At 39.9% G+C, this 26,814-nt stretch overlaps 1 protein-coding gene across 17 annotated transcripts in view; it reads left to right on the forward strand.

Annotated features, from left to right (window-relative positions):
* LDB2 (LIM domain binding 2) overlaps positions 1-26,814 on the forward strand; it is a 479,555-nt gene that overhangs the window by 268,813 nt on the left and 183,928 nt on the right. For 2 of the 17 annotated variants that reach the window (XM_065597029.1, XM_065597030.1), the window contains exons 1-2: positions 13,259-13,413; positions 15,751-15,924. The exons of 13 other annotated variants lie outside the window; for them this stretch is intronic. In XM_065597029.1, the coding sequence (XP_065453101.1) occupies positions 15,895-15,924 (30 nt within the window). In that variant the 5' untranslated portion in view covers positions 13,259-13,413; positions 15,751-15,894. Of the gene's footprint in view, positions 1-13,258; positions 13,414-15,750; positions 15,925-26,814 lie in introns of those variants that run through there. 2 more of the 17 variants (XM_005296163.4, XM_065597031.1) reach the window with 1 other exon arrangement.

Genomic DNA, 26,814 nt, shown 5'->3' on the forward strand with positions numbered 1-26,814 from the left:
GCTACCTGGCTTTTAGTTCATGCGGTAGAGGCTCATGCAGTAAGCTCCAGACGTCCCTGGTTCAATCCTGCCTGCCAACGACCAGTGTCTGTCGGCGTTACACAAACTTAAACACCAACCCTGTAATCCTTAGTGTCATAGTCTTCCCATGCTTGGGTTTTCTTTCTTTTTGATGGACATTTCTATGGCTGAAGTTCTGTTGATATGAAAGTTTGCAGAAATCTGTTGTTGGGCCCTCTGCCAAGATTACGTTAATCATTAAACAAAATTCAATTTGCAACTAAACAAAACTTGTTTTGGGTGGAAATTATTTATAAAGGTTACATGAACCAATCAGGGAACATAAACAATGTCATGTGGCATAGCTGACCAATTTGTACAGCTCAAATGTTGAACTGGGTATATTGAATTCTTAAGGGAATATTCCCCAGGAACAGTTTGTGTGTATTATAGGCTGAGATTTGTTCACATATACCATTGTACAACTTTGAATAGCAAATTCATAAGAATGGCAGCCTATTTGCAGACAGTTGCAAACAGGAGAAAGGGCTGATTTCTCCAGATAAATGGTTCCCTATTTGCCCCATTGTATGGTATTAGTTAGTAATAAGATGCATTTTAGTAACAGTTTGTGTCAGTTTTCATATTGTGTTACTTCCTCTGGTGAGGATATTCACTCCCATTAGACCTTCATTGGTTTCTGTGCCTTGCGGTGTCATTATGGTGACAGTCGCTTTGAACACATACTCAGCTCTCCTGTTGTGTCTGAGCAGTGGGACAGCAGCGAATCTTCTAGGGTTGCTTCCCAGACAGAGCTGTTTTCTGGGGTCTTATCCTTATTTTTAATGAGATTCTTCCCATGAGGCAGCATATAAATGTTTTTAAAAATCAAAACAGTAAATGTGTGTTTTCTACACAGCTATTGTAATAGATGTTTCAGAGCATATCTAAAGCCTTACACTGACCTTTCCATACTACGATACACCTAAACAGCTGTTATGATTGAGCCTTTAAATCAGTCAAGCTTAGTACAGTATTTAATCAATCTAGAATTACAGCAGAGTTTTGTAGTTCAAATGTCAGTCTTTACACCTCGTAAGCTTTTTCCATTTGTATTTAACTCAGGTAACTTTTCTGAGAGAAAACTGTTTAAGCTTATAGAAAATAGCACATTTTCTTAGCCATTTGTTGACAGTGAGATTAACTTAATTTATTACAAATAGCATAGAATGAAGGTTTATCTTCTAACCATTAGAGTCAAGGTTTATGTTAGGCTTCATAAAAATGCTGAAGAAACATGGTATAGCCACGTATGAAAGTCTGCAAGCACGAGCCTTGTGCACTAGAGTGAAGCAAGAGGAATTTTAGTGTATGTGATGGATATTGCCACTTGCATAACAATTCACCTCCCTCTGTTGCTAGTGAATATTCATATTCCCATAGTAGGGCTCTTTGTATTTACAGTCCTATTGAAGTGTTGAGATGGCATTCAAGCCCTCTAGCGTTTTATTAGGGTAGATATGTCATTTGCTTTTTTATTCTAAACATTCCTAAATAGCCAAACTAAGATTAGCCAAACTAAGATTCCTCTTGCACCGCTCGGACAACTCCCTCTGAAATTGTAAATATAAAATTGTGGTGACTCCTATTTATTTTGTTGCTCATGCCAAATCACCTTTACTGGCCTGGCTTATAATGGGAGAGGGGGTCCCTTTTGGGTGAACAACTGGGAAGGTGCCACAGATCTCTTGTGGTCTGCAGTGTAGACCTCAGTAGAGTATTAGAAGAAATTGTTCATAATATTTATGTATTCTGTAAATGTATGGGAATGAGCATTACACAGAGAATAAATATTAATGATATGGGCTACAATTCCATTTAGGGGTTCTAATGACTATCTCTCAGTGGGATTATAGCCTGCGATTGAAAAGTTATTGACTTGTTACTTCATATGAAATCAATCAATCATTCTGGTACCGGGCTGCATGCCCTGTACGGCTTACTGTACCCTGGACTTTGCTGCCTGTTATACCTACCTTCCTCTCCACTCTCACCCCTTTCCCTGATGCTACTGCATTTTCTTTCCCTGTCCTGCAATCTTCATTGTCTTGCACTGGAGCAGCGCTCACCTTCCACTCCAGTGGCTGTGCCTTTTCTACCAGAGCAGCTCTCACCTCCTGCTCCAGCAGTCTCATCTTCCCTGTGGGAGGGTCTGTTGCCTCCCTCTTGAGTTGTTTCCTCTTTCCTGCTGTTCTGCCTTTCCATTTCAGCAGCTCTCCACCTTGGCAGGTTAAATCACATTCATGGATTGCAAGCAGGTTTTAGCATGGGTTGCCGTGTATTATGTTACATTACACCATAGTTACTCATGCTGTATTACTGCATTTCAAACAGATGTAAATAGTTTGTGTTCTTTGAAAAGGAATCAAACCTGCACACATGGCCTTTATCAACCAGCTTGTTCTTGTACAGTTAGCTCTACTCTGTCTGTGCAAACATTACTTTTAAGTGATCAGTCAGCATAATTAGGCAAGACTGTACTTTAGAAGCACAAGTTAGTTTCCTCTTCATCTCAGTTGGAAAACAGGACACAAACATCAGGGATCACACTACAGCAGGTTAGATGCTGTAGACTTATACAGCAGATACAGTACCTGTAATCAACATGCTTCTTTCCAAATCATAGTTAATGCCTTAGCAAGCCCTTGTCAAATTACACCGCTGTGCACAGCAAGAGCTACATACACAAATATGTAAATAACATTTTGTTACTCTTCTGGCAAGTCATCACATTAATGATACTGACGACATAACCACAGAAGTAACGTATTGGTGAATGTGCATTAACACAGATGAGGACTAGCTGGTGGGATCAGGAAGGCTTAAGATCTCAGTGGCGCTGGAAGCAGGGAAGGGTTGAAGCTCCTGTGTGTTTGTGCAGGCAATATAGATCTTTGGATTTGAGGGTGATATTTTATCAGAAAAGAAGAGCTGAGTTGCAAGGGGCTTAAGGGTGCAACCCTGAAAACTACACAGTCTTCTCCAGGGGGACCTCAGAGTAGTGATTCAAAGCTTACAGGCAGACACCCACTAAACAGCGGACAGGGAATGTTTAGTGACCCTCCATTGCTATTTTTATTGTGTATTAATATTCATGTATACACAAATACAGAGGCTTTTGCATAGGGTTCTATTGTAAATTAGCATCTCAATGCATGAACAAAAGATGACTTCCCTACATAGTGTCGCCTCTCTAGAGAATATACAGTCACTCTTCCTGTAACATCCAGATTCAAGTTACAGAACTACCACATTATTCCATTTACTTATCCAAACCCTTTTCCCTTTTATCCAGTGCAAATCTCATTGCTACACATTTGTGTTGGAGATCTAGGAGGGAGATTTTCAAAGTAATAAATGAGAGTTAAATGCCCAACTCCCTTTGAATTTCAATGGGATTCAGGTACCTAAATTCCTTGGGCTCTTTTGTAAATCCCAACCCTAGGGCCGGATGGTTGCCCTTTTGCTGCATGTAGTCACTGAATAGAATTTATAGGAATGCTTATAATTAATACATACAGGCAATGTCCTCTTTCTACAATTCTGTCTTAATTTTTCAGTGTGACGTAATTAAAATCGCTGTTTGATTTTATTCCCAGTCTCTATTAACATTCATTTCTAAGTTTTGTTACGTTTTCATGTACTTATTTTGCATCATAAAACACAACAGCCATTACACTTTGTAAATGGCTTATGACTTGAAACACCCACATGCCACTTGGTAATGTGTCATTTTGGAGGTGGCCAGGTTTGCTTGTTTTGTCAGGCAGCATTTAAACTAAAATGCCACAGATCGCAAAATAAGTGTGTGATGTCTTTTTAATGCTCCCGAGCCAAGGTAATTTGAATCAGCCAGCTGAAATGCGTAGTTTATGCATCTTGTAGAGATGATGTTGATATTAGAGATGGTGAATCAGAAAACCAGGTAGTAAGCCAAACACCTGACTACTTTGTCAACAAAAGAACATAAGAATGGCCTTACTGCTCAGACCAATGGTTCATCTAGCACAGTACCCTCTCTTCCAACAATGGGAACGTACCGAACAGAGCAATTATTGAGTGATACGTTCCCTGTCATCCAGTCCCAGCATCTGGTAGTCTGAGGCTTAGGGACATCCAGAGCATGGGGTTACATCCCTGACCATCGTCCTTATTAGCCATTGATGGACCTATCCTCCATGAACTTATTCTTTTTTGAACCCAGTTATACTGTTGGCCTTCACAACATCCCCTGGCAACAAGTTCCTCAGGTTGACTGTGCATTGTGTGAAGAAGTACTTCCTTTTGTTTTCTTTAAACCTGCTGCCTATTAATTTCATTGGGTGGCCCTTGCTTCTTGGGTTATGTGAAGGGGTAAATAACACTTCCTTGTTCACGTTCTCTACACCATTCATGATTTTATAGACCTGTGTCATATCCCCCCTTAGTCATCTCTTTTCCAAGCTGAACAGTCCCAGTCTTTTTAATTTCTCCTCATATGGAAGCTGTTCCGTACTCTTAATCATTTTTGTTGCCCTTTTCTGAACCATTTCCCAATTCTAATATATCTTTTTTGAGATGGGGTGACCAGAACTGCATGCAATATTCAAGGTCTGGACATATTATGGATTTAAATGGTGGCATTATGACATTTTCTGCCTTATTATCTATCCTGTTCCTATATTCTGTTAGCTTTTTTGACTGCCTTACACATTGAGCAGATGTTTTCAAAGAACTATATGTGATGATTCTATCACTATCACTTTGTATGGATAATGGGGATTGTTTTCCAATGTGTATTACTTTGCATGCTCTGACACTCAGCTAGTGCTTTTCAAACCCAGAGGAAGACACAGTTCCCCCTTCCTGCCAGGGACAGCATTAGGATTTTTGGAAGAGTGAACCAGATGATTCTCTGTGGTTCTCTTTAAACCTTTTTGCCCCCAGCACATCAACTGACAGACTAATTTTTTTTTTAAAAAAAGCACATGTTTGGGGTAGGGATGAGTTTTCTTTGGGCTTTCACCAGCTGCTTCTGATACACGATGAGGGAATGCAATTACTTGTGCTGAAGTCTGTACCTATTTGCCAATATTTATAAATGTTTACAAGAGACTGGCTTTCAAATAAACTGGGCCCTCTGAGAGTGTCAGGCTCCCATCTGCTGGCTAGTTTGATGTCAAGGTGAATTTTAGGTTATTTTCCCTGCAGTTTTCTCTAATAATTTATCACTAATATTTCTTTTATTACTTAGTTTGGTAATGCCTAGCAGCCCATCTGAGATCAGGGTCTCATTGTGCTAGGTGCTGTACAAACCCACAGTGAAAGACACTTCCTGCCCCAAAGAGGTTATGATCTAAACAGACAAGACCTACAGAGGTGGAGAAAAGGGAAGCATTATCCCTATTTTACAGATAAGAGGTAGAGAGAGCGGCTGAGGCTGATCTTGCAAGGTGCTGAACATTCTGCCTCCAGTACAGCAGAGCATTAAGCAAGTGCATAGTCCCACTGAGGTCAGTGGTTTACACTTTGAAGGTTATTTTTCAAAGCAGAAAAGGTTGGAAATGTACCTTAAAAAAATAAGTTGAAATTAACTGTCCAGCTAACGGCTCAGGTGGAGGGAGAGGCTATGCACCTTTGCACCCTTCTGATCCTGGGTTGCTCTGTAGCCCCCAGCATAAGTTAAACAATCTGGGGATCTGTCTAAGTTATGGCAGCCTTCCTGTGCTGCCCTACAAGCTGCAGTGCTGGCTGGAGACTCTGCCAATGCCAGGACCTGGTCCTGACCATGATGTTCTCCCTATGCCAGGGTTTATGAGGGCATCCTCCGAAAGCAGCTTTACAGCCATCTATTGCCGTGCCTATACTGAGGAAATTCTCCCATAGCCAGGCCTGGGGCTTTTAGGACTCTTTTACACTGCTCCTGCTCTTTTCTTGGTGACATATAATGGCAGGAGAGGGTGAAACTCACCCAGAGTGTCCAAAAAATTGGAGTGATGTATATTAGTAAAATTGAGCTAAAATCTTTCACATACAAGTGCTAGACCAATGTAAGTTAGAAAGGCATGAATTTATTTACTTATTTCACAGTTAAAAACTATTTACAAAATCACAAGAACTGCGGACAATTCAATCCAAAACTTTACATGTATCCCCAATAGAGAACTATGTAAGAATGTGAAAGTTCTTTCTTTTATTTCCTCCTTTCCGAAATGAAAATATGATTGGAGAGAGAGTTCCACCATCTATGAGTGGAGGATTATGGATGGAAGCATAGCCCCTTCTGCCCAGCAGAGCCAGTATCCAAAGCTTATAAACTACAGATGCCTTTGGTCGAACAGAGGCCTGGATAAGGTGAAGACTCTGGATTTTGGAATGAAAATAGTAGTGGTGCAGATCAAAATTATGTTTAGGAGTCTCCTTTTTACTCTCCACAAAAGCTGTGAGAGTAAAATTCTCTATGAGCCTGGTTAAAGAAACTGAGGTGACGCTGGCATCAAAGATGCTAGCAGCACCTTTCATCATACAGAGAAATTTGAGAACCCATCAGCACTACAAATACAGGTGGCTGGTCATAACACAGGTCCAATTTGTAGAGTAAATGAAACATATTTAGTAACTAGGCTTAAAGCCTTGGTTGTGGTTAGGATCCCATCTACCCTGCAAATTGTAATCACTTTGACAGTGACTGTAGGTTCATCTGATTCCTCTTTGGTCCTGCTTTTATTCTCTGACCCTATGTGGTGCTGAAAGAATCAAACAGTCTTTTAAAAAAAAGATACTATGTTGTAACCATGAAAGGCTTTTGGCTTCTTGAACGGAACGAAAGCAATCTCACCTTGAGTTCTGTAAACTACTTTTATAGAGTTAAAACCCATGTTTTTGCTTGTAACAAGGAACCAGGTTATGTTTAAACACCCAGAAGGAATCTGGAAGACAGAGATTTTTCCTGATATCTTGTCATTCACTCAAATGGCCAGTGATAATTAGACACTGGAGATCAGCTGTGCCAGTGCTGACGTTATTTAAAAAGTAACATATCTGAGAACTGAGCATCAGTGGCTCGTCTCTGGAGAGTCTGGGTGGTGCTCCATTCTAATATGGTATACACTGTACTTAAAATTACTGTGATGAACTGCACTGAAATATCCTCAGTCCAGTTCCCTCCTTCCCCAAAAATTACAGTGTTGAATTGTATTTGTTGGTGAGGAATCCACGAAATGCTAGGCATTCCCTCATCCCACTTCAGTGCCATTCTCAAAATCCTAACTACTTCTGTTGGTTAGCTGTCCACCACTGACCTCCACTTCTTAGCCATCCTTTCTACTCTACTGTGTCCCACATTAGTCTTTCAGATTGGAACAAGATGAATAAAGAGTAGTAGATGTGATATTATAAATAGGGGAAAAGGGAGGAATCAGAACTAACAAGATATTTAAATAGCCTGAAAAACCAATCTTTATTTATTAAAGCCCTCGCACTTCCTCCTGTGCCATTATTAATCCCATGGTCTGTTTTCTTATTATTCATACTTGGGACTTCTGATTTTTGGTTTTAACTGTTAAACACCAATAAAACACTCCTGATTTATAGAAAGAAAGAAGGAAATTGGTGTTTATCCAATGAACACTGAAAGAACACCAGAAATGGATACTTGTATCTTAGGGCTTATCTACATGGAGCAGTAATGTAAACTGCAGAGGTGTGGTTCATAAAGTGCTCTGGTTGGTCTGTGTATACCCTGCTGGTGCACACCAAGGGTTGCCTAGCACTTTAACACAGTGCTGTTTGAAACAGTACTATGCTAAAGGGCACTAGGGAGCATTACAAAGAGATTACTCATTACAGTGTATATAACTGTAATGAATAATTACATAATATACATTATTCATTACTGTACATACAAAGAGCAAGGTCCAGCTTAACCACTTCCTCCCACAATTTTTGGACTTCTACATAAAACTCAAAAATTGTTAAAAATACCCCCACCCCTTTGAAACTAATAAGGCCCCCCAAACAAAGGCTTATACTGTACAGTCCTTGGGGCTGAGACCCATCCTCTTATATTTTTTGTAAAGTACCATGCATATTTGTGGCGTGTATGAATAATAGTAACCTAGCAAACAGAGGCTTGGAACACCCACAAGCCAATATTCTCTCTTGATTTCAGATTTTGCCACCCACACTGCCGCAGCACATTTAACTTGCAAGAAGTGCCGTTTTGCACTGTCTTCAGAATGTTTAGACACTGAACTGCTAAGAGGAGAGTTAGTTGGTTCATTCATCTGTTCAGCCTGTGCTACCTTTTTCATTGTTTGACCCAATCTCTCCCCTATCCCTCTCATAGGACACACAACACTGCATACAGACAAGGGGTATACAAAAGGCCTAATTGTAGTATTAGGCTGAATTCAGTACATCTGAAAATGGTATTCAATGAAAGCTAAATTGGAAGCTAAACATTGATTTGAGCAGTACATGATAAAGTCATACATATTATAGTTTATCATTAATTGCAGCAGGAGGTTGTAAAAAGGTTGTAGAGATAAGGAGGTGTTAGTACCGTTATACAAGGCACTGGTGAAACCTCATCTGGAATACTATGTGCAGTTCTATTCTCCCATGTTTAAGAAGGATGAATTCAAACTGGAATCGGTACAGAGAAGGGCTACTAGGATGATCTGAGGAATGAAAAACCTGTCTTATGAAAGGAGACTCAAAGAACTTGGCTTGTTTAGCCTAACCAAAAGAAGGCTGAGGGGAGATATGATTGCTCTCTATAAATATATCAGAGGGATAAATACCAGGGAGGGAAAGGAATTATTTAAGCTCAGTACTGATGTGGACACAAGAACAAATGGATATAAACTGGCCATCAGAAAGTTTAGACTTGAAATTAGACGAAGGTTTCTAACCATCAGAGGAGTGAAGTTCTGGAACAGCCTTCCAAAGGGAGCAGTGGGGGCAAAAGACATATCTGGCTTCAAGACTAAGCTTGATAAGTTTATGGAGGGGATGGTATGATGGGATAGTCTAATTTTGGCAATTAATTGATCTTTGACCATTAGCGGTAAATCTGTCCAATGGCCTGTGATGGGATGTTAGATGGGGTGGGATCTGAGTTACTACAGAGAATTCTTTCCTGGGTGTCTGGCTGGTGAGTCTTGCCCACATGCTCAGGGTTTAGCTGATCGCCATATCTGGGGTCAGGAAGGAATTTTCCTCCAGGGCAGATTGGCAGAGGCCTGGGGGAGAGGGTTCGCCTTCCTCTGCAGTGTGGGGCACGGGTCACTTGCTGGAGGATTCTCTGCACTTTGAAGACTTTAAACCATTATTTGAGGACTTCAATAGCTCAGACATAAGTTAGGTGTTTATTACAGGAGTGGGTGGGTGAGATTCTATAGCCTGCGTTGTGCAGGAGGTCAGACTAGACGATCATAATGTTCCCTTCTGACATTAAAGTCTTTGACTCTATGATTCTAAAAACAATACCAATAATTAGTCAACCTCCTAACCTCACAAAACAAAATCTATTAGCTATATTAGCCTTCACAGTGTATTTTATTAATATGTTCCTATGGTCCTCCTCACACATTTTGAAATTAGAACTGCAGTTACTACCTTGATGATGGTCTGTATAAATAGAATACTGCATTTGGCTGGAGTAGTTGCACTGGAGTCTCAGTGCATCCTTAATTACAATTAAAAAGACTTTACCACTCACTCCTAAAAAAATGTTTTATCGGTTCAGTCTGTTCAGGAAAGAATTACTTTGTCTTTTTATGAAACAAATAACTTGTTTTTGTTTCTAAAATGTAATTATGTATTGATACCTTCTGGAAAGGTTAAAGAGTTTACTCTGGATGCTCGTATGCTTATATTCGGATGTATAAGATAGTAAGGTTATATGATTATATTCATATCCATATCTTTTAAGACAGATGACCTGATAGTGGCAAAATTAGCATTTTAAAATGTAAATTGTAAGGATGAGAAATGAGGCAAATAGCCTCCCTAGAAACTAAGGTCTTGAATTAGGAAATCACCCCTATTCAAGAAAGACACTTTAAGCACATGCCTAAGTCCCATTAAAGTCAATGGAACTTAAGCACATGCTTAAACGCATGTGCGCTCTTGAATAACAGTTACCTTAGGCATGTACTTAAGTGCTTTCCTGAACTGGGGGATTAAACACCTAAGTCATCACTGCACACCCCTGTTTTATGCCAGTGCTACTACAAATGAAATTGTTTGTACTTAAGTTGATGTGAAACTAGAGCAATACAGTGGTGAAACCATGCTCCATAAGCATATCTTATATCTGCAGTTTTCCAGTGCTCATTCCTCTGTTACTGCCTGATTCTGCTCCTTTTGTAGTCAGTGACAACACTCCCATTGATTTCAGTGGTCCACCTTCACTGAGGAGGAGAGTGAAAGCTGGGGGCGGGGCAGGGAGGTGCGGGGAAGGGAAGATAGTGGAAGAGTCTAAAAGGAATTGGCCATGAGCAAGAAAGGAGAAGAAGCAGTTTGTGCCATGGAGAAGGACCAGAAGGAAGAGAAGCTCCCGCAAGCCATGCTGAAATGTGCACAACATAAGAAATGTCTGTGAGGAAGAGAGGAGAAAAAGCCACTGAGATGGCTCTGACACAGCTACTTCTAGGAAGGGAATGACACCACTTCCTTGCTTCAAAAAGTATGCATGAAAAAAATGAGGCTAAAGCTTACTATCAGCATTTTGAGCAAAATTCAGCCTAAAGTCTATGACAAGTAAGATTTCAGTACATCCCTGCTACACACCTGTCCTGTGACCAGGAGGGGCCTCCTAACCTGGAGCCCGGTGTACGTTACTGTTGGTCCACTTTACCACAAAGCTGTAAGTAATCAAAGATGTAAGGTTGCTCCATAACTTGCCATGGTTTTCATTTAGCCACTGACCCTAAATATCTTTTTTTTTTTAATGATTTTTTTAGGCTAATCCATAAATTATTGATATTTCAAAGTATTCTGCAGTGCTTCGGAAGTATTTACGTGACACCAGTACAGCTCATGTGCATATGAACACCAGACTGGCTTCATACTATGAACTGATGAGATTTTTTTTTTAAACTGCATAAAAGGCTTTTTCAAAGTCGTTTTACAGAACAGCCTGCAGTGGTTTTCTTATGAAGGGACTGTTAGCTGACTGAGTCTATGCAGAAGCATTTCCTGGATAAATTTTGGTTTTGAAACACAGTAGTAGAAACCCTCCAAGGAAATTAAACACCAAATAAAAATGTAAAGTAATTTTAAATTCACACTAGCACCCGACTATCGTCACAAAAAATTCACGTATTAGGCTGAAATTCCATCCCAAACTCTTCCTGCACTGCCACGGTGTTACAGGGACCTCTGAACAGTGAGTTATCTAAAACAACACATCAAGCTGGAGCTTCCTTCTATTCAAAACTGAGGCAGCTGTTGGCAGCCTCTTTGTTGTTAGAGGCCTACAGCTTTGAATTCACTCTTCCACTATTGGTCCAAATTAACCCAAATTTGCTATGTTGTAATGCAGGCTGGCATCTCTTTTTTCAGGCTTCTGGGGAGGAAAGGGTGCTCTGAAAACTTTCGGGAACTTTCGTTTTTTTTTTTTTTTTTTTTCCATTTTCTTGTTTGTACCAGGGTGGTTGTACATTTGACATTTGTCTATGATGCCTAGAGCTCTGGACAGCCGTTATGTATCCTGTAAATAAAATACAGTCTGTAATGCCTAGGCACAATGGAGTGAGTTACTAATACTTAGTATTTATATGGCACTTTGCATGTTTGGCGCTCTGTTAAATGTATTTATTAATCCTACAATATAGTGATTTACTAAACATAAGCAACATGATGAGCCAAATTCATTCCTGGTGTAACAGAATTAAATCAGGAAAGAGTTTGAACAAATATTTTTACAACCTTTATTTCCTTTGCTAACTAAAAAGGTATAAAATTGTAAATACTGGGCCAGATTACAAGCTGGTGTAAACAGGAACCCCCCAGAACAAACACGATAATGCTAATGGCTAACATTTTACCTCAAAGCTCTTTCATCTTGTAGCTCTGCACTGACAGTGGTTCCAATTCTGATTTTATTTACTCATGTGTAACGCCATTAACTTCAGTGGAAGCGGAAGTTGCTCAGCACCACCGGAAGTCAGGCTACTTAGTTAGGCAACTAAATCCACAATTTAGGCACATAAATGCAGGTTCCCATGTTGGATGATTTAGGCCAAAATGCACCTATTGTTTAGTTGACTATTGTATGAATATTTTTAGGGTGAGACAGAATAAAATAATCGTAGTAACATGCCTTTTCACTGCCAAGAATGTGGGCAGAACCCTCTTGGCTATCAGGCACAGTTACGAACATTAAGGGCCTAGTCATTGAAATCAGCGTTTTCCCATCTACTTAATGAGTATAGGACAGGCCCTGAGGAGAAGCACTGAGAAAACACTGTTTGGAACAATTCCATTTGGAAGTGATTTTGAGCTGCTCATTTAGATCATGAACTGTTTGTCAATACTGACAATTAGTGGGCCAAAGATTCCATTGACCACATGACAAGAATCAATATACACAGTACTTGTTTGTTATTTACCACAGAGTGTATTAAAGCCTGTAGATTCCCCATAAATCCTTTAAAACTATCCTGCTATGATCCTTACTACAACATGCATTAACTCATCAATAAATCCTTTTGACAAGGGTGATATGTGAAAATCAATACCAGTTTATCAGCTAGTCCCATGTAGTGTTTCCTGCAAAGGTTTAAGACCATTTCCCAAAGCTGTGTAACTGTGACAAGGCTTAGGAGCAGATCTTGTATCAACTGTGCACACATGTACTGACCTTGATTAACGCCTTTGTAAATCCCATACAAGGGAAATAAAACCACTATACATGGTTCTTATGAAGTTCATGGTTTGGAAAGTGCTACTCAATGCTTTTATTAAGACTATTATTTTCCAAAAGTGAATGAACTCTTAGTATTCCTAGAGAACAAGTTTAAGTTTTACAAAAATGTTTCCTTGTGCTGTTGGGAAACTGCCAAGTGCATCTTTGTCACTGAGCCATTTTCCATTACGTCAAAGAAATGGCAAAAGGCTAATGATGTTTACTTATTAAACCATATGAACCTTGTTGCTTTACATTGTAAAAATCCTATATTATTTAGGTATAATAAGCCTGTTTTGGCAGGTTCTATCGATGGACACTGTTTTGACTGATACCAGAGGATTGAGACCATAACTTCCCCGTGTCCTTTGTGCAAGCTCCAAGCAACCAGTTTGAAAACCCAACTAAGTTGTCAGGCTCACTAGATTTCCAGAGACCTCCTGTAATGTCTAGCTGAAGTAAGCTACTTTATTTCCTACAGTGATGTCATCTATGACAGACTTTTCTCGCATCCTCATTCAATACTTTTGGCCACAAGTTGCACAAATTAAGTTACTTTACCAGTCAGTTGCAGTTGTCCTAGAGCATCTAGAGACCTTTTGAGCCTATTGAAACAAGAAACCTTCTTGCAAATATATAAACATATCCTAAACAAAGCATATATAGAAAATAATCTTTTATTGTAAAATCTACATTTTAGCCTTTGTAGGCTAGACTCATTTCCTTATTGACACAACAAAAAAAGAGTTCAAATTCAAAAGAAGGCAAAGTATTTAACTGGTTATGTATTTTATGTCCAGGAGCATGCAAGTCACACACGAGCCTCAAAAGGATCTCAAATCCCAGACAGAGTGAAGGAGAAGAAAGCCTATTACATGGTGCTTTAGAGAACTAGCAGCAAAGTCGGCCTCAACATACACAAGCCCAGCTCCCTCTGCAATCAATGGGAGCTCGAGTTACTTATGTCAGGGTTGAATTTGGTCTCTTGTGTACAATTTTTTCTGCAAGGTCTGTGTGTGTGTGTAACAAGTTATGGCTCAATGAGAATATTTCCTGAAAAATATTCTATAGAGATACAGCCTTTAAGTGGAACTTACAACAATATCTTGGCATAGCAGGAAAGGTTTTAAGTGAATGGATACAAAAGATAGCTATGGCACTTACGATAGAAAATATTGCACTTTCAAAAAACAATATTATACCACATCTTAGCACAAAAGCCTTACTGGAAACCTCTGCTCCCTGATTACTGTGTGTCTGCCTTTGCATATTATATAGTTTTCTATTTTCTTCCTACTATCTGCCTTTCTCTCTTTCCTAGTCTCATACTTCATTCTTCTGCCCTCTTCTTCATTTCTTCTTCCTTTATGTTACTCCTACTGATTAATCCTTAAGTACCCACTTACCTAAATTACTGAGTGGCAATGAAGCACAGGGACAACTCTGTAGCCCTTGTTTATTGCACTAAAGACATTTAGATAGATTTTTTGTTCTGTTTATGTACATGACATTTCTTATCCTTCAAACCTGTTAAGTGAATTTCTCATTTTTTCACCAAAGACTTCTTTATCCACTTTAATGCGTTTTCTTTTTCTAACATTAAAAGAGGAGGAGGAGGATGAAACATGGTAGAATGCTGCATTCCCATCTAATTCCAATATCACGGGTTTCTCAGAACACAGGAGGACAGTTATCTGGTGTGTGCTTGGGGGACTGCAGACTGAAAGGGGAGCAAAGAATGGGAAAAAAGGGTGGAATTAAATCCACATAAACAAGTGAAAAACAATGATTCCTAAAGGAAAAATAAGTTACACTAGCTCCAGGCAACAGATAACCCAAGCTCATGCTGACCTTTGCAGCCTGGCAGGGACTTTACATAATGATGAACTTGAACAATTTCTCCAATGTATTAGGCACACATAGACTTCCCCTCTCCCCCACATCAACTATGCATATATTTACCCCCTTTTTATTTTTTTTCTTAAACAAATATCTTTGTTACGGCTAATGCAAGGAAAATCTCACTCTCCGTTTGTGTCTGAGTTCTCTTGTACTCCAGAATATTGATGAAATTCGGGATCTTGTTTCACATTTAAAGGATTGATTCTCATCAAAAACTCTTGAGCCAGAGGGAAATAGGTACTAGTATTGTTCTGTAACAGCGGGTCTGTATTTTGGACATGAAAGCTGTTTTGCTTTCCATTTTGGCACGGATTTAGAGTGTAACTTTCACCCATCTCCTATGAATTTGCAGTAAAACCAACAGCAGAGAATAGGGAAGCAGCAGTTTCAAACATGTCAGTGGGCAGCAACAGGGGACCTTAAGCATGAACAGATTTGTTGAGGCAGCTTTTGCAGCCTATTCCATAAAGGCAACCAGTTCTCAGCCTTGTGTACTATAAGCTGATGCAATCTACTAACTATCCTCTCATAAAACACTCTAGAGGCCAGTGTTATGGGAAAGAAGGACTAGGAGTATTTATTTACAGATGTAGGTTCAAAATTGACAAGGGTTCTGTCTGACCAAGGCCAGTTGTCTGACTGTTGATTTGCAAAAGATGCCTGGATGCTTCTTACTCTTACATTACAGAGGCTGCATCCACTTCGTCGATGATTAATGTGTCAAAAGGCTCAATACATATTAAGATTTGTGCCAGTCCTCTAAATGATCAGAACAAGTGATCATGCAATACCAGTAGCTGGCATATGTATACCCCAATACCAGTAGCTGGCATATGTATACCCTAGTGAAATACCCATAGAGAGTGACATTGTTTGGTGATTTTTTTTTGCAGAATACTGTATGCACAAGGCACCTGTGCTGCTCCATGGAGAAAACTTTTACAAATGAGGATTCATCAGCAAAAGCCAAATATTTGTGAATTAAGGCTCAGAACATACAATATGTTTCTATATTGGAACAAATGAAGTTCTAGAGTATGCTGATGATTTGGAGAGATTTTTACAAGGTGAAATATTATTGTTATTTTAATGAGTGAGTAGATTCATGGACTTTAAGACCAGAAAGGACAATCATGATTATCTAGTTTGACCTCCTGCACATCACAGGCCACAAAACCTTGCCCACCCGCTCCTTGAGTCGTTTTACAACCTCTGTTCGAGTTATTGAAGTCCTCAAATCTTTGATTTAAAGCTTCAAGTTGCAGATAATCCATCATTTACTTACAAGTTTGTATATTAATGATCAGGAAAGTAGCATTTTTACCATCAAATTTGGTTTGTCATATAAATATTGATTCGTGAACAGATTGGCTTGTTTCTGATAGATTTGTTTTTGAAAGGATGTCATGTAGCAAAAATATCATTAATTTGTACTTTGATATAATTGATCTAATACTGCTGAAAATGAATGGGGTTACTAGCCACATAAGAAAACTGGGCTATATTCTCATCCGTTAGAAATATTAGCTATTGTTATAAGATTAGACTGCTAAAAAACCTGCAGGGGGTTTCAAATATTTCTTGGAGTTCAGTTGCTGTGTTGACAACCTTAAGAAATTCTGCCAGTCTGTGCTGGTCTCTCCTTTCTTGCTCCAGGTTCTGCTTCAAAGAAAGTTCAGCAGCAATCTGTGAAAATTTCCGTGGGAATATTGAGTCCTGAAAGTACCAGGCTGCACACACTTAAGCAGGAAACTATGAAGGAATTTCAGAAAGGAATTATCTGTAGAGTTAAAAATTCAGGTTAGAGAGGCGGCAGGGCTTTAAACAAATAACCAAACAAGGAAAAGGAGGGGAGAAGGTTACAGAGGTAAGGATTTGTTGGAGAGCTGGAAGGATTGATTTTTCTCCGGACCTACAATTTGACCTCCTTTCTTCAGGCTTGCTTTACTTCTCATACTGAACAGTGATGTAACATACATGTGAAATAGTTACAACATTTCACCCCTATGGTCATAGAATTTCCATGATGAGCTCAATTATTTTTATAAAGAGTTTGTAAATCCATAGGTGGACATACGTAAAGTGCTTTGGGATCTTTTTGCACCAAAGGTAGTGCTGTATAGACATCTTAGTGAATCATTATTAAAGGGAGTAATAAAATATACTGGAGATTTCGTTTTAGCTAGAGATGGGTTTGGGCATGTTTTGGCTTTGGCAAAACTTCCATTGTTGTGTGACAAAACCACCCTGATTTTTAATTTGTGGCATACATAGTGGGGATTATGGAATATTTTGTGCTTTTCAAGTGTTTGACAGTGTCAAACTAAAATAGTAATCTTTTCTACTTGTTATGCTTCTAGGACTTTGAAGACAATAAAATAAAGAAATTGACAAACCCTAGGCTTACCATAACTAATCTACATATTATATATGCATACTCCTGGAAGGCACAGTACAACACCTGTCTCAACGTACTTGGGATATTGAAACGTATTCCACACTCAGGATTAAGACATGGCCCTATGTTGGAGATGTGTGGGATTCAGGAGGGTCTGCACTTCAATAGAAGTCCTAGCAGAGATTCTGGCGCCCAGGGGATATTCTAGAATATCAGCATTGCCACCCTTTGAAAAGGTGCAATATTTGTGCCTTTTTACATCTGAACAGCTCAGATGGCTGTTGTAGAAGAGACCATGGCTAATCACTTACCCACTCTTGTCTGACGCTTTTAGGGAAACTAGCATCATAACCAATCCTAGCATGAAGTTCTGGTTATGGTACCCTGGTATTTTGTGCTAGACTCTGTGCATGCGTAACACCAACAGACCCCAGTCGGCGAGGTGCGGGATCGAACCGGGGACTGTTGAGCTTAGTGCATGAGCCTCTACAGCATGAGCTAAAAGCCAACTGACTTTTAGCTCAGTTTATAGAGCAGACTCATTTACCTCTCTCTAAGTGATCTCAGTGCCACTAGATGGGACAGAACACCACACCTAGAAGGTGTGTGGGTTACATGTGGGCATATGGGGAAGATTCTTTGCTTTGTCTCCTTCCCCTCTCACCTTGCAGTCTCATGCAGGGCCAATTGTAGATTGACCCTTTACTGAAGACTTGGAATCCATTTTCTTACTCGTCTCTGGATTTTAAAGTTTACCAGCAATACCGTGGGAAACAAAAGCCTGGAAAACATTAAAGTGTGATTCTACTGTGAAAATGATCTCTTGGGGTTCCATGCTTTCTGTTTCCCCAGGATTTCTATATCAAACAAGTTCAGTTTTCAAGTAGTAAAACCACCCTAATTGCCAGTCCAACAGACTCCCTCTCGTTGCTGCAAGCCCAACTATGTTTGTTCTTGCTCACACATCATCTTTAATAAAGATTCTACAACTAAAAGAAGAACAGGAGTACTTGTGGCACATTAGAGACTAACAAATTTATTAGAGCATAAGCTTTCGTGGACTACAGCCCACTTCTTCGGATGCATAACGAAGAAGTGGGCTGTAGTCCACGAAAGCTTATGCTCTAATAAATTTGTTAGTCTCTAAGGTGCCACAAGTCCTCCTGTTCTTCTTTTTGCGGATACAGACTAACACGGCTGCTACTCTGAAACCTGATTCTACAACTGGCACTTAGTTAATGCTTCTCTTTGATACCTGAGCCAGAATAGGATCTAGCTCGTTCACCTGTAGCTATATTGACTCGTCAGGGAGTAAAAAGTAGCCGAGAATGTCACTTGTGAGAGTGAGTTTACAATAAGTATTTTCGCCAAAATTGAAGCTATCCTGCAACATATTCACTGTTAAAATATATTTTAAAGGATTAATAACAGATGGGTATAGACTGGTTTCAAGGGAAAACTAGCACCCCTTGTGCTGAAAAAATGATTTCCTTTGAGCAATAATGTCTTTAGCTGTATCAAGTGTCACTTTTTCAGCCTGCAGAATGACCTGTGGTTTTTCATCTACAAACCTCAGCTCTCTTCTGCACACATTTATAGCATTTGCCCTGATCCTTAAATGATCCTCATGATGGCAGACCCATGCAGCGTTCCAGGGTGTCTGTGCCTACAGGTCCCCACCCTGTGCTTAGCTCATTATACAGTCGAGGCCTTTGAGATCAAAATAGCACGTGTCCTAAAAACCTACTGAAGTTCATTACAAACTTTATTTTCTAATCATTACCTATTTCTGATGAAAATATATTTACCTCTAAACCTGGCTAACTATCAGCAGATGTTTTTTTCCATTTAGAATAACAGTAGAGGAACATAAAGAACAGGAGTACTTGTGGCACCTTAGAGACTAACAAATTTAGAGGAGCATGTACGCTCTATGGAAAGTGCAACAACTACTGTACTACAATAAAAACGAGGGTTTAATGTAGAACAAAAGCTTTGAGAGTTCTGGATTGAAAAGGTGGAGGTCCAAGTGCAACAACTGTTTCTTAATTGCTTACCAAATGTTGTAAAACGTCATTCAGTCTTTTCTAATCTGTGGTAAACTCCTGTTTATGTATTCATACATCTGTGCGAAGAAAGCAAACAAAGCAAAATCTCCTTGACTTGTAAAAAGAAAGCTCCTGTGACCTAAGGAATAAAAAATGAGACACTTTAGCTGCTACCCAGGGAGCTGGCAGCTTGATCATTCTTAGCTGGAATGGAATTCTACCTACAAGTCCTTAAATATAATTAATTTAAAAAATAGTATTAAAGGACCAGTGAGTGTTTAGTTAAACCCACAAAAGCTGGATATTCAGAGATAAAGTTTTTGATTCCATCTTTAATTCTTCCTGTTATGATTAGAAACTGCATTTTATATAGTCATCTACTGAGGGTCTTGGAAAAGAAGGGGATCTGACATAACTTATGATTTACATTATCTTGGCACAACGGGGTAACCTAAGAATGCTTTGATCATCAATCTTAGCTCAGAATTCCTTTGCTTTCGTGCATTTAAAACTGCCTCTTGCTACTAAGACCTATTTTAAACAAATCTGTTTCCCCATTTTTGAACATCAGCTACCATATCCATGGTTGGGTTTTGGTTTGTAAAGGCTAGGTACATGCAAGGAATGAATGTTACAGGGTATTATTTTTAAAATCATTAGCTAGGTAGCTGGTCTCATTAGGCTCTAGTTTTGAAACTCCTTTTGGCCCTTTGTGGAAGGGACCTTTTAATATTAATGGGATATTATAAAATAAAAATAATATATAGTTAAAATGACCTGCACTGAAACTACTGACTCAATCCAGCACAGAAAACTATGCGTTCATTATATCAGAGGCATCAATAGCCACCTAATTATTACTATGCTTTGTAAACTTCACTGTTACCTCTGGCCAAATTTCAAGTTCCTCTCCAAAGCATGAGGGTGCTAGAAAATTAAAGGTTCCTAGAACTTTTTAACATGAAGAAACAACCTATTTTTTCCTAGCCTCATTCTCAGACATAGATGAGCATTTTTTTTTTTTTTTTTTTGCAGAGGGAGGGAGTGAGGAATCAGCCTGAGACAGACACTCAATAAGGAAAATTTCAGTCTAAATGTTAGTTTGGTTAAGTTACGAGAAACTGAAAACAGGATCCTAAAATAGAAAGTATTGAGCAAACTTGCTAAGCTTGATCAGGTGTAAGGGGCTTTTATGTCAGGGATATGTCTTTTCCTGTGCCTGTTAAAATCAATCAAAATTTGGCCAAGTCATAAGTCTTTGTTAAATCACAGTTTGCACATGCTCAGTAGACACTTCTTTGATTTTAGCAGCTAACCCCCCCCAAAGATTCCATCTTCACTGAGCATGCTCAAGCCTCTCATAGCTCATAGTACTAACCATAGGAACGTAAGAGTGGCCATACTGGGGGTCAGACCAATGGTTCATCTAGCCCAGCGGCACATAGTATTCAAGGTGTGGACATAGTTTTATATAGTGGCATTATGATATTTTCTGTTTTATTAGCTTTCCTTTCCTAATGGTTCCTAACATTGTTAGCTTTTTTGACTGCCACTGCAGACTGAACAGATGTTTTCAGAGAACTATCCAGAAAGACCAACATCTCTTTCTTGAATGGTAACTGCTGATTTAGACCCCATCATTTTCTATGCATAGTTGGGATTATGTCTTCAAATGTACATTACTTTACATTTATCAGCATTGAATTTCATCTGCTATTTTGTTCCCGAGTCACCCAATTTTATGAGATTCCTTTGTAACTGTTCGCAGTCTGCTTTGGACTTAACTACCTTGAGTAATTTTATATTGTCTGCAAACTATGCCACCTCACTATTTACCCCTTTTTCCATATCATTTATGAAAATGTTGAACAGTACTGGTCCCAGTACAGATCCTTGGGGGACCCTGCTATTTACCTCTCTCCACTCTGAAATCTGATCATTTATTCCTACTCTTTGTTTCCTATTTTTTAACCAGTTACATGATCCATGAGAGAACCTTCCCTCTTATCCCATGACAGCTTACTTCGCTTAAGAGCCTTTGGTGAGGGACATTTTCAAACGCTTTCTGAAAGTCCAAATACATTGTATCCACTGGATTCCCCTTGTCCACGTGTATGGCTTCCTCAAAGAATTCTAATAGATTGGTGAGGCATGATTTCCCTTTGCAAAAGCCATGCTGACCCTTCCTCAACAGATCATGTTGATCCATGTGTCTTATAATTCTATTCTTTACTACAGTGTCAACCAATTTGCCTGGTATTGAAGTTAGAGCCTTTTTTAAAAAGAGGTGTTATATTAGCTACCCTCCAGGTATCTGGGACAGAGGTGGATTTAAGTGATAGGTTACATACCACAATTAGTTCTGTGGTTTCATATTTGAATTCCTTCAGAACTCTTGGGTGAATACCATCTGGTCCTGGTGACATATTACTGTTTAATGTTTCACTTTGTTCCAAAACCTCTTCTGTTTACACCTGAATCTGGGCCATTTCCTTAGATCTGTCAGCTATATATAATGGCTCAAGTGTGAGAATCGCAAGTGTAAGAATCACATCCTCTGCAGTGTAGACTGATGCAAAGAATTCATTTACTTCTCTGCAATGGGCTTGTTTTCCTTGTGGGTTCCTTTAGCACCTTGCTCATCCAGTGGCCCCACTAATTGTTTGGCCTGCTTCCATGTACTTCAATTTTTTGCTGTTAGTTTTTATGTCTTTTTCTAGTTGCTCTCCACATTCTTTTATTTGGCCTGCCTAATTATACCTTTACACTTGACTTGCCAGAGTTTATGCTCCTTTCTATTTCCTCAGTAGTATTTGAGTTCCAGTTGTTAAAGGATATCTGTTTGTCTTTAACTCCCTCTTTTACTGTGGTGTTTAGCCATTGTGGCATTTTTTATTTATTTATTTATTTTTGGTCCTCTTACTGTTTTCTTTGGGGCGGAGGGGGAGGGGAGGTATAGCTTTAGTTTAAGCCATTATTGTGGTGTTTTTCAGTGGTTTCCATGCAGCTTGCAGGCATGTCACTCTTGTGACTTCCTCTTACATTCAGTTTAACTAGCTTCCTCATTTTTTGTGTAGTTCCCCTTTTTGAACTTAAAAGCTACTGTGGTGGGTTTCTCTGTGTTTTCCCCCCTACAAGAATGTGAAATTTAATTACATTATGGTTGCTATTACTGAGTGGTTCAGCCATATTCACCTCTTGAACCAGACTGCTGATGTGCTATCCCCACAGAGTGACTGAGCATGCACCATCCCCTCACAGCTCCTAGCATTGACCAGAATGCACACATGCCATCCCTACAGAGCAATGGAGTATGCACCATCCTCTCTCAGCTCCTAATGTTGACCAGAATGTGTTTGCTCCATCCCTACAGAGTGACAGATCCTGTTTGCTCCAGTCCAGGCCTACCAGGGAGAAGTCAGACTTTCTCTGTACTTCCTGCTTTGGCCTGGAGCCAGGGAATGGAACTAGAACAGGGAGCCTGTCTCTCCTTGCTCTCAGTGACCCTCCTGCTGGCAATGAGGCAGTGTCAAAGAGGAAGACACCTGGAGTTGAATGCAGAGAGGACAAAAGCTGCGCCATGGAAGAGGGGAGAGAAGTAGATGGGGACAAGACCTCTGGTGAAACTGGGGTGGGGAGGGAGAGCAACTGGGATGGGTGGTCAAAAAGTCTGGAACTGCGGGGAGAGGAGAGAACACTAGGACTGGAAGCTAAGGGGATTTAAGCATTTAACTGGTTGAGCAATGGGACTGGGACCTAGGTCTGGGACTTGGGAACACAAGGAGAATGAGATTGGAACAAGGAGCCAAGGATGGGGTGGAGACAGGAGATAGAGAGAAGCAGATTGAAGGGTTTGGGCAGAAGCTTGAGAGGAACTGGCAAAAAAGTTTTGGAGACACTCCCTTCTGGAGTCTGGAATGGCATCTGAGTCTCAATATTCCTTTGCAATCAGCAAATATCTGTGAAACCCACTGGCAAAGTTTGTGTCTCATCTCCCTCTGGTGCACATCCACATAGAGAATGACAGCCTACTACTGCTATCTGTTGTTTCTTTAGCTCAAGTGGGAGAGGTCTGTGTGGTGGATCCAAAGGTTCCAACCCTGCTGATGACCTATGTGGATGTGAATATGATGCCACATCATGGAATTTCTGTTTTTTCAGTGTTTTTTTTTTTTAAGACCAATGAAATCAGACACAAAAAGTGATGTTAAAAGAATATTACTAAGGTTGCAAAGTCAGGAACTCTAAAGTTAGGAAATGGCAGAGTTAAGGTTGCCTGTGCAACCTTAATTTGGCCTGCTTGCTCATGTGCATTATGATGCAATCTTTAATAAGGCATCTATTTTTAACAGTAAGGGTAATTCACCATTGGAACAATTTACCAAGAGTTGTGATGGATTTTCCATCTCTGACAATTTTAAAATCAAGATTGGATGTTTTTCTAAAAGATCTGCTCTAGGAATTATTTTGGGAGAAATTTCTATGGTCTGTGTTATACAGGAGGTCAGACTAGATTATCTCAACGGTGCCGTCTGGCCTTGGAATCTATGAATTACATGATCACATACTATTTTTCCACAGGACTTCTGCCTCATTCAGTGCAAAGCCTGGATCTGCTCTGGGGATGAATCAGTGTTATGTAGTGAAGGAGGCTGTTTGTAGGACCCTTGACTCATTTGTTGCAGAATTTGGAAGGTGTGTAGTGAATGAGGCAGGGTATTACATGAAGAGAATGAATGATCTCATTGCTAAGGAAGAACTGTTTTCTCTCCTTTCTTCTGCCACAGAGTTCCTGTGTGATGCTGGGCCAGTCATCTAAATGAAAATTTTCACAGGTGGCCACTAATTTGCATGTTCCTCATTTTCTGATTGCCAGACTTGAAGCCTGGAGGGTCTGATTTGCAGAATTGCTGAGCACTCACAGCTGTAACTGAAGTAAATGGGAGCTGACTTTTTAACATATAGAGTGCTATATAATGTTAAATAGTCTAAAAAATCAGGTATCTAGAATTAGGCAACCAAAATTAGTTAAAACATTTAACCTTAATTTCTCTATGCCTCAGTTTCCTATCTGTAAAATGGGGATAATAGCACCCCCTCAATTCACAGGGGTGATGTGAAGATCAAATAATTAATGTTTATGAAGCAATCAGATGCTATAATGAACACCATAGAATAGTCCATGACGAAATTCATTCTGTCTTCAGAGCAGGTTTGGAATAGTGTGCATTAGAAAAGGCATGGGGACACACATGGAGAAAACAAAAATTTTGAATGGCTACTCATTAACTGAGCATCATCCATGTTGTGCACTGGATGAGGCAGGGGTTCTGTGGAAATATATTATGTTATTATGTAATTAAAGACTGTATCATAATGCATATGTACAAGGGGTACCTCAGTTCTGGCACTTCCTAATTTTTGAGTAGTTGATTTTGCAAATTTAATAATGTGGTTTGAAAGTGTGTGTGTGTGTGTGTGTGTGTGTGTGTGTGTGCACGTGATTGCATTTAATACTAGATATATTATTAACTACCTATAATTAAGTTTTAGAGCTCAGATATTTTCAAAGTTGCAGCCCAAATGCATTCAGCGCAGGAGCCATACTTCTCCTGTCCACTCATTCGATATACATGTATGTATTTTGTGTGTGTACCTTCATACTAGGGTGGCCACTCAGGGCCAGATTTACACCTTATGCACACCTTGGCACAGCATCTTCAGCAACCCCCTCCCTCTCACTCATGTGGCCCTGCTTGGAGTCCTCCTCCTCCTCCCTCCCCATGTGGCCCTGTGGCCTCCCCTCCCCCCAGCAGCCCTGTGTGGCCTGCTCAGCCTCCTAACCTAGGTCCAAGAAGGCTACTGTGACTTTTCACTTGAGGAAAAAATGCATCCGTCACCTGCATGCCAGTTGTTTGCCTCCGCCCTCCAGACCAGTCAGCCTCAGACAGATCAGGCTGTTTTGTGCCACATCGGCCTCTGGTGGGCGAAAGGTAGAACTGCAGCACATTTTCTGCAGGAAAGAAATTCTGCCTCCCTCGGACAAGAATTCTGCGCATGCTGCAAATGTCACCTTAAGGGGAGGGGGCACGACATGAGAAAAGCAGCGTGTGGGGCATCTCATCACAGGGGAGCAAAATGGCCCAAAATACTGCAACTCACAACTTCTAAAAAACCCGGCAACTAACAGCTAAAAATAGCTCAATTGGGCTAGAAAATCACACACTTGGCCACTGCCGCACTCCTAGAATGCTGGTGACCCTAGGCACGTGCCTACTGTGCCTAAATGGAAAACCGGCCCTGTGGCCACTGATGCATCCCCAGAAAATAAGACATTCCAGAACGGTGTGGGCCCATCATGGCCTGTGTGACCCCGACCCTGCCAGCATGACATGCAAGGTAATATCGGTGGGGGAGGAGCAGCGCATTCTGTAAAATGGCATCCTCCGGGATGATATTGTACAAAACCATGTCCAGTACTGAACAGGGACAAACCTTTCCAAAACTAGAACTGTCTGTCTTAAAACCAGACGTATGGCCTACCTAGCGCATACTCATGTGTGCGGGCATGCGCGCGCGTGCGCACACACACACAAAAACAGAGTCAACTTCTATCCATAAATCAGGAAAGCACTTAGGATGTATACATTCTTAAGTACTTCTGTGAAACATGGCTTAGTTAATGATCTTGAAATTGCCAAAGATCTAAAAGTTAATATTTAGGCAATACAGTTCTGTGTATTGCGATGAAAAGTGTTATAGAAATGTAAAATATTATTATTTTAAGAAATTCCTTTCTTTTTAAAACACTAGAAAAACCACTGTCCACTGAATAATTGCCTTCAAATACTTAGACCTGGATGTTGGTAAAATAATATCTAAACTCTCACGAAAACTCTGGTGTTTATAGATCAACATCAGCTGTTCCTGTTTATATAATACTTTGTAAAAATAAAAGAATAAAAAAAAATTGATTTAACAATGTGTGCCAAGTTTCAGTCCACTGCAAATATAAAACAGACAACATATTAAACTACAAAATGTAGGGTTTATCCCATTAATTCCAATAGACTGAACTGGACTTGTGATAATGAAGTTGGTTATGATGAATCAACCCCTCCCCCCTGCCTGCTGCTCCACAACCAGCAACACAGGTACTTGTGCAAACAGATTTCTAAAGCCAGGCGGTAAGAATTTCTTTTTTGCTGTTCTTCTGACAGTCAAAGTGAGGACCATCGCATATACAGCATGTGTCTAGCATTAAGCCCTGTAAGGCTCTAATTTGCCTCTAAAGAGGCTAAATTCTACTTTGTTACACCAGAGTAAAATCTGGAGTGCCTCCTTTGAAATTGGTGGATTTTACTTCAGTGTAATTGGGAGCAGAATTTAGTCCCATAATATCTTTTGTGGGACTCTTTCTACTTAAATACAGGCCTCAGATCCACTGTTCAGAACATTTGCATGAGCAAAATTTTGATTGAAGAAATCTGCATAAACAGGCTGAATCCAAA

Source organism: Chrysemys picta, chromosome 5 (genome assembly GCF_011386835.1).
Source record: "Chrysemys picta bellii isolate R12L10 chromosome 5, ASM1138683v2, whole genome shotgun sequence".
Lineage (NCBI taxonomy): Eukaryota > Metazoa > Chordata > Testudines > Emydidae > Chrysemys > Chrysemys picta.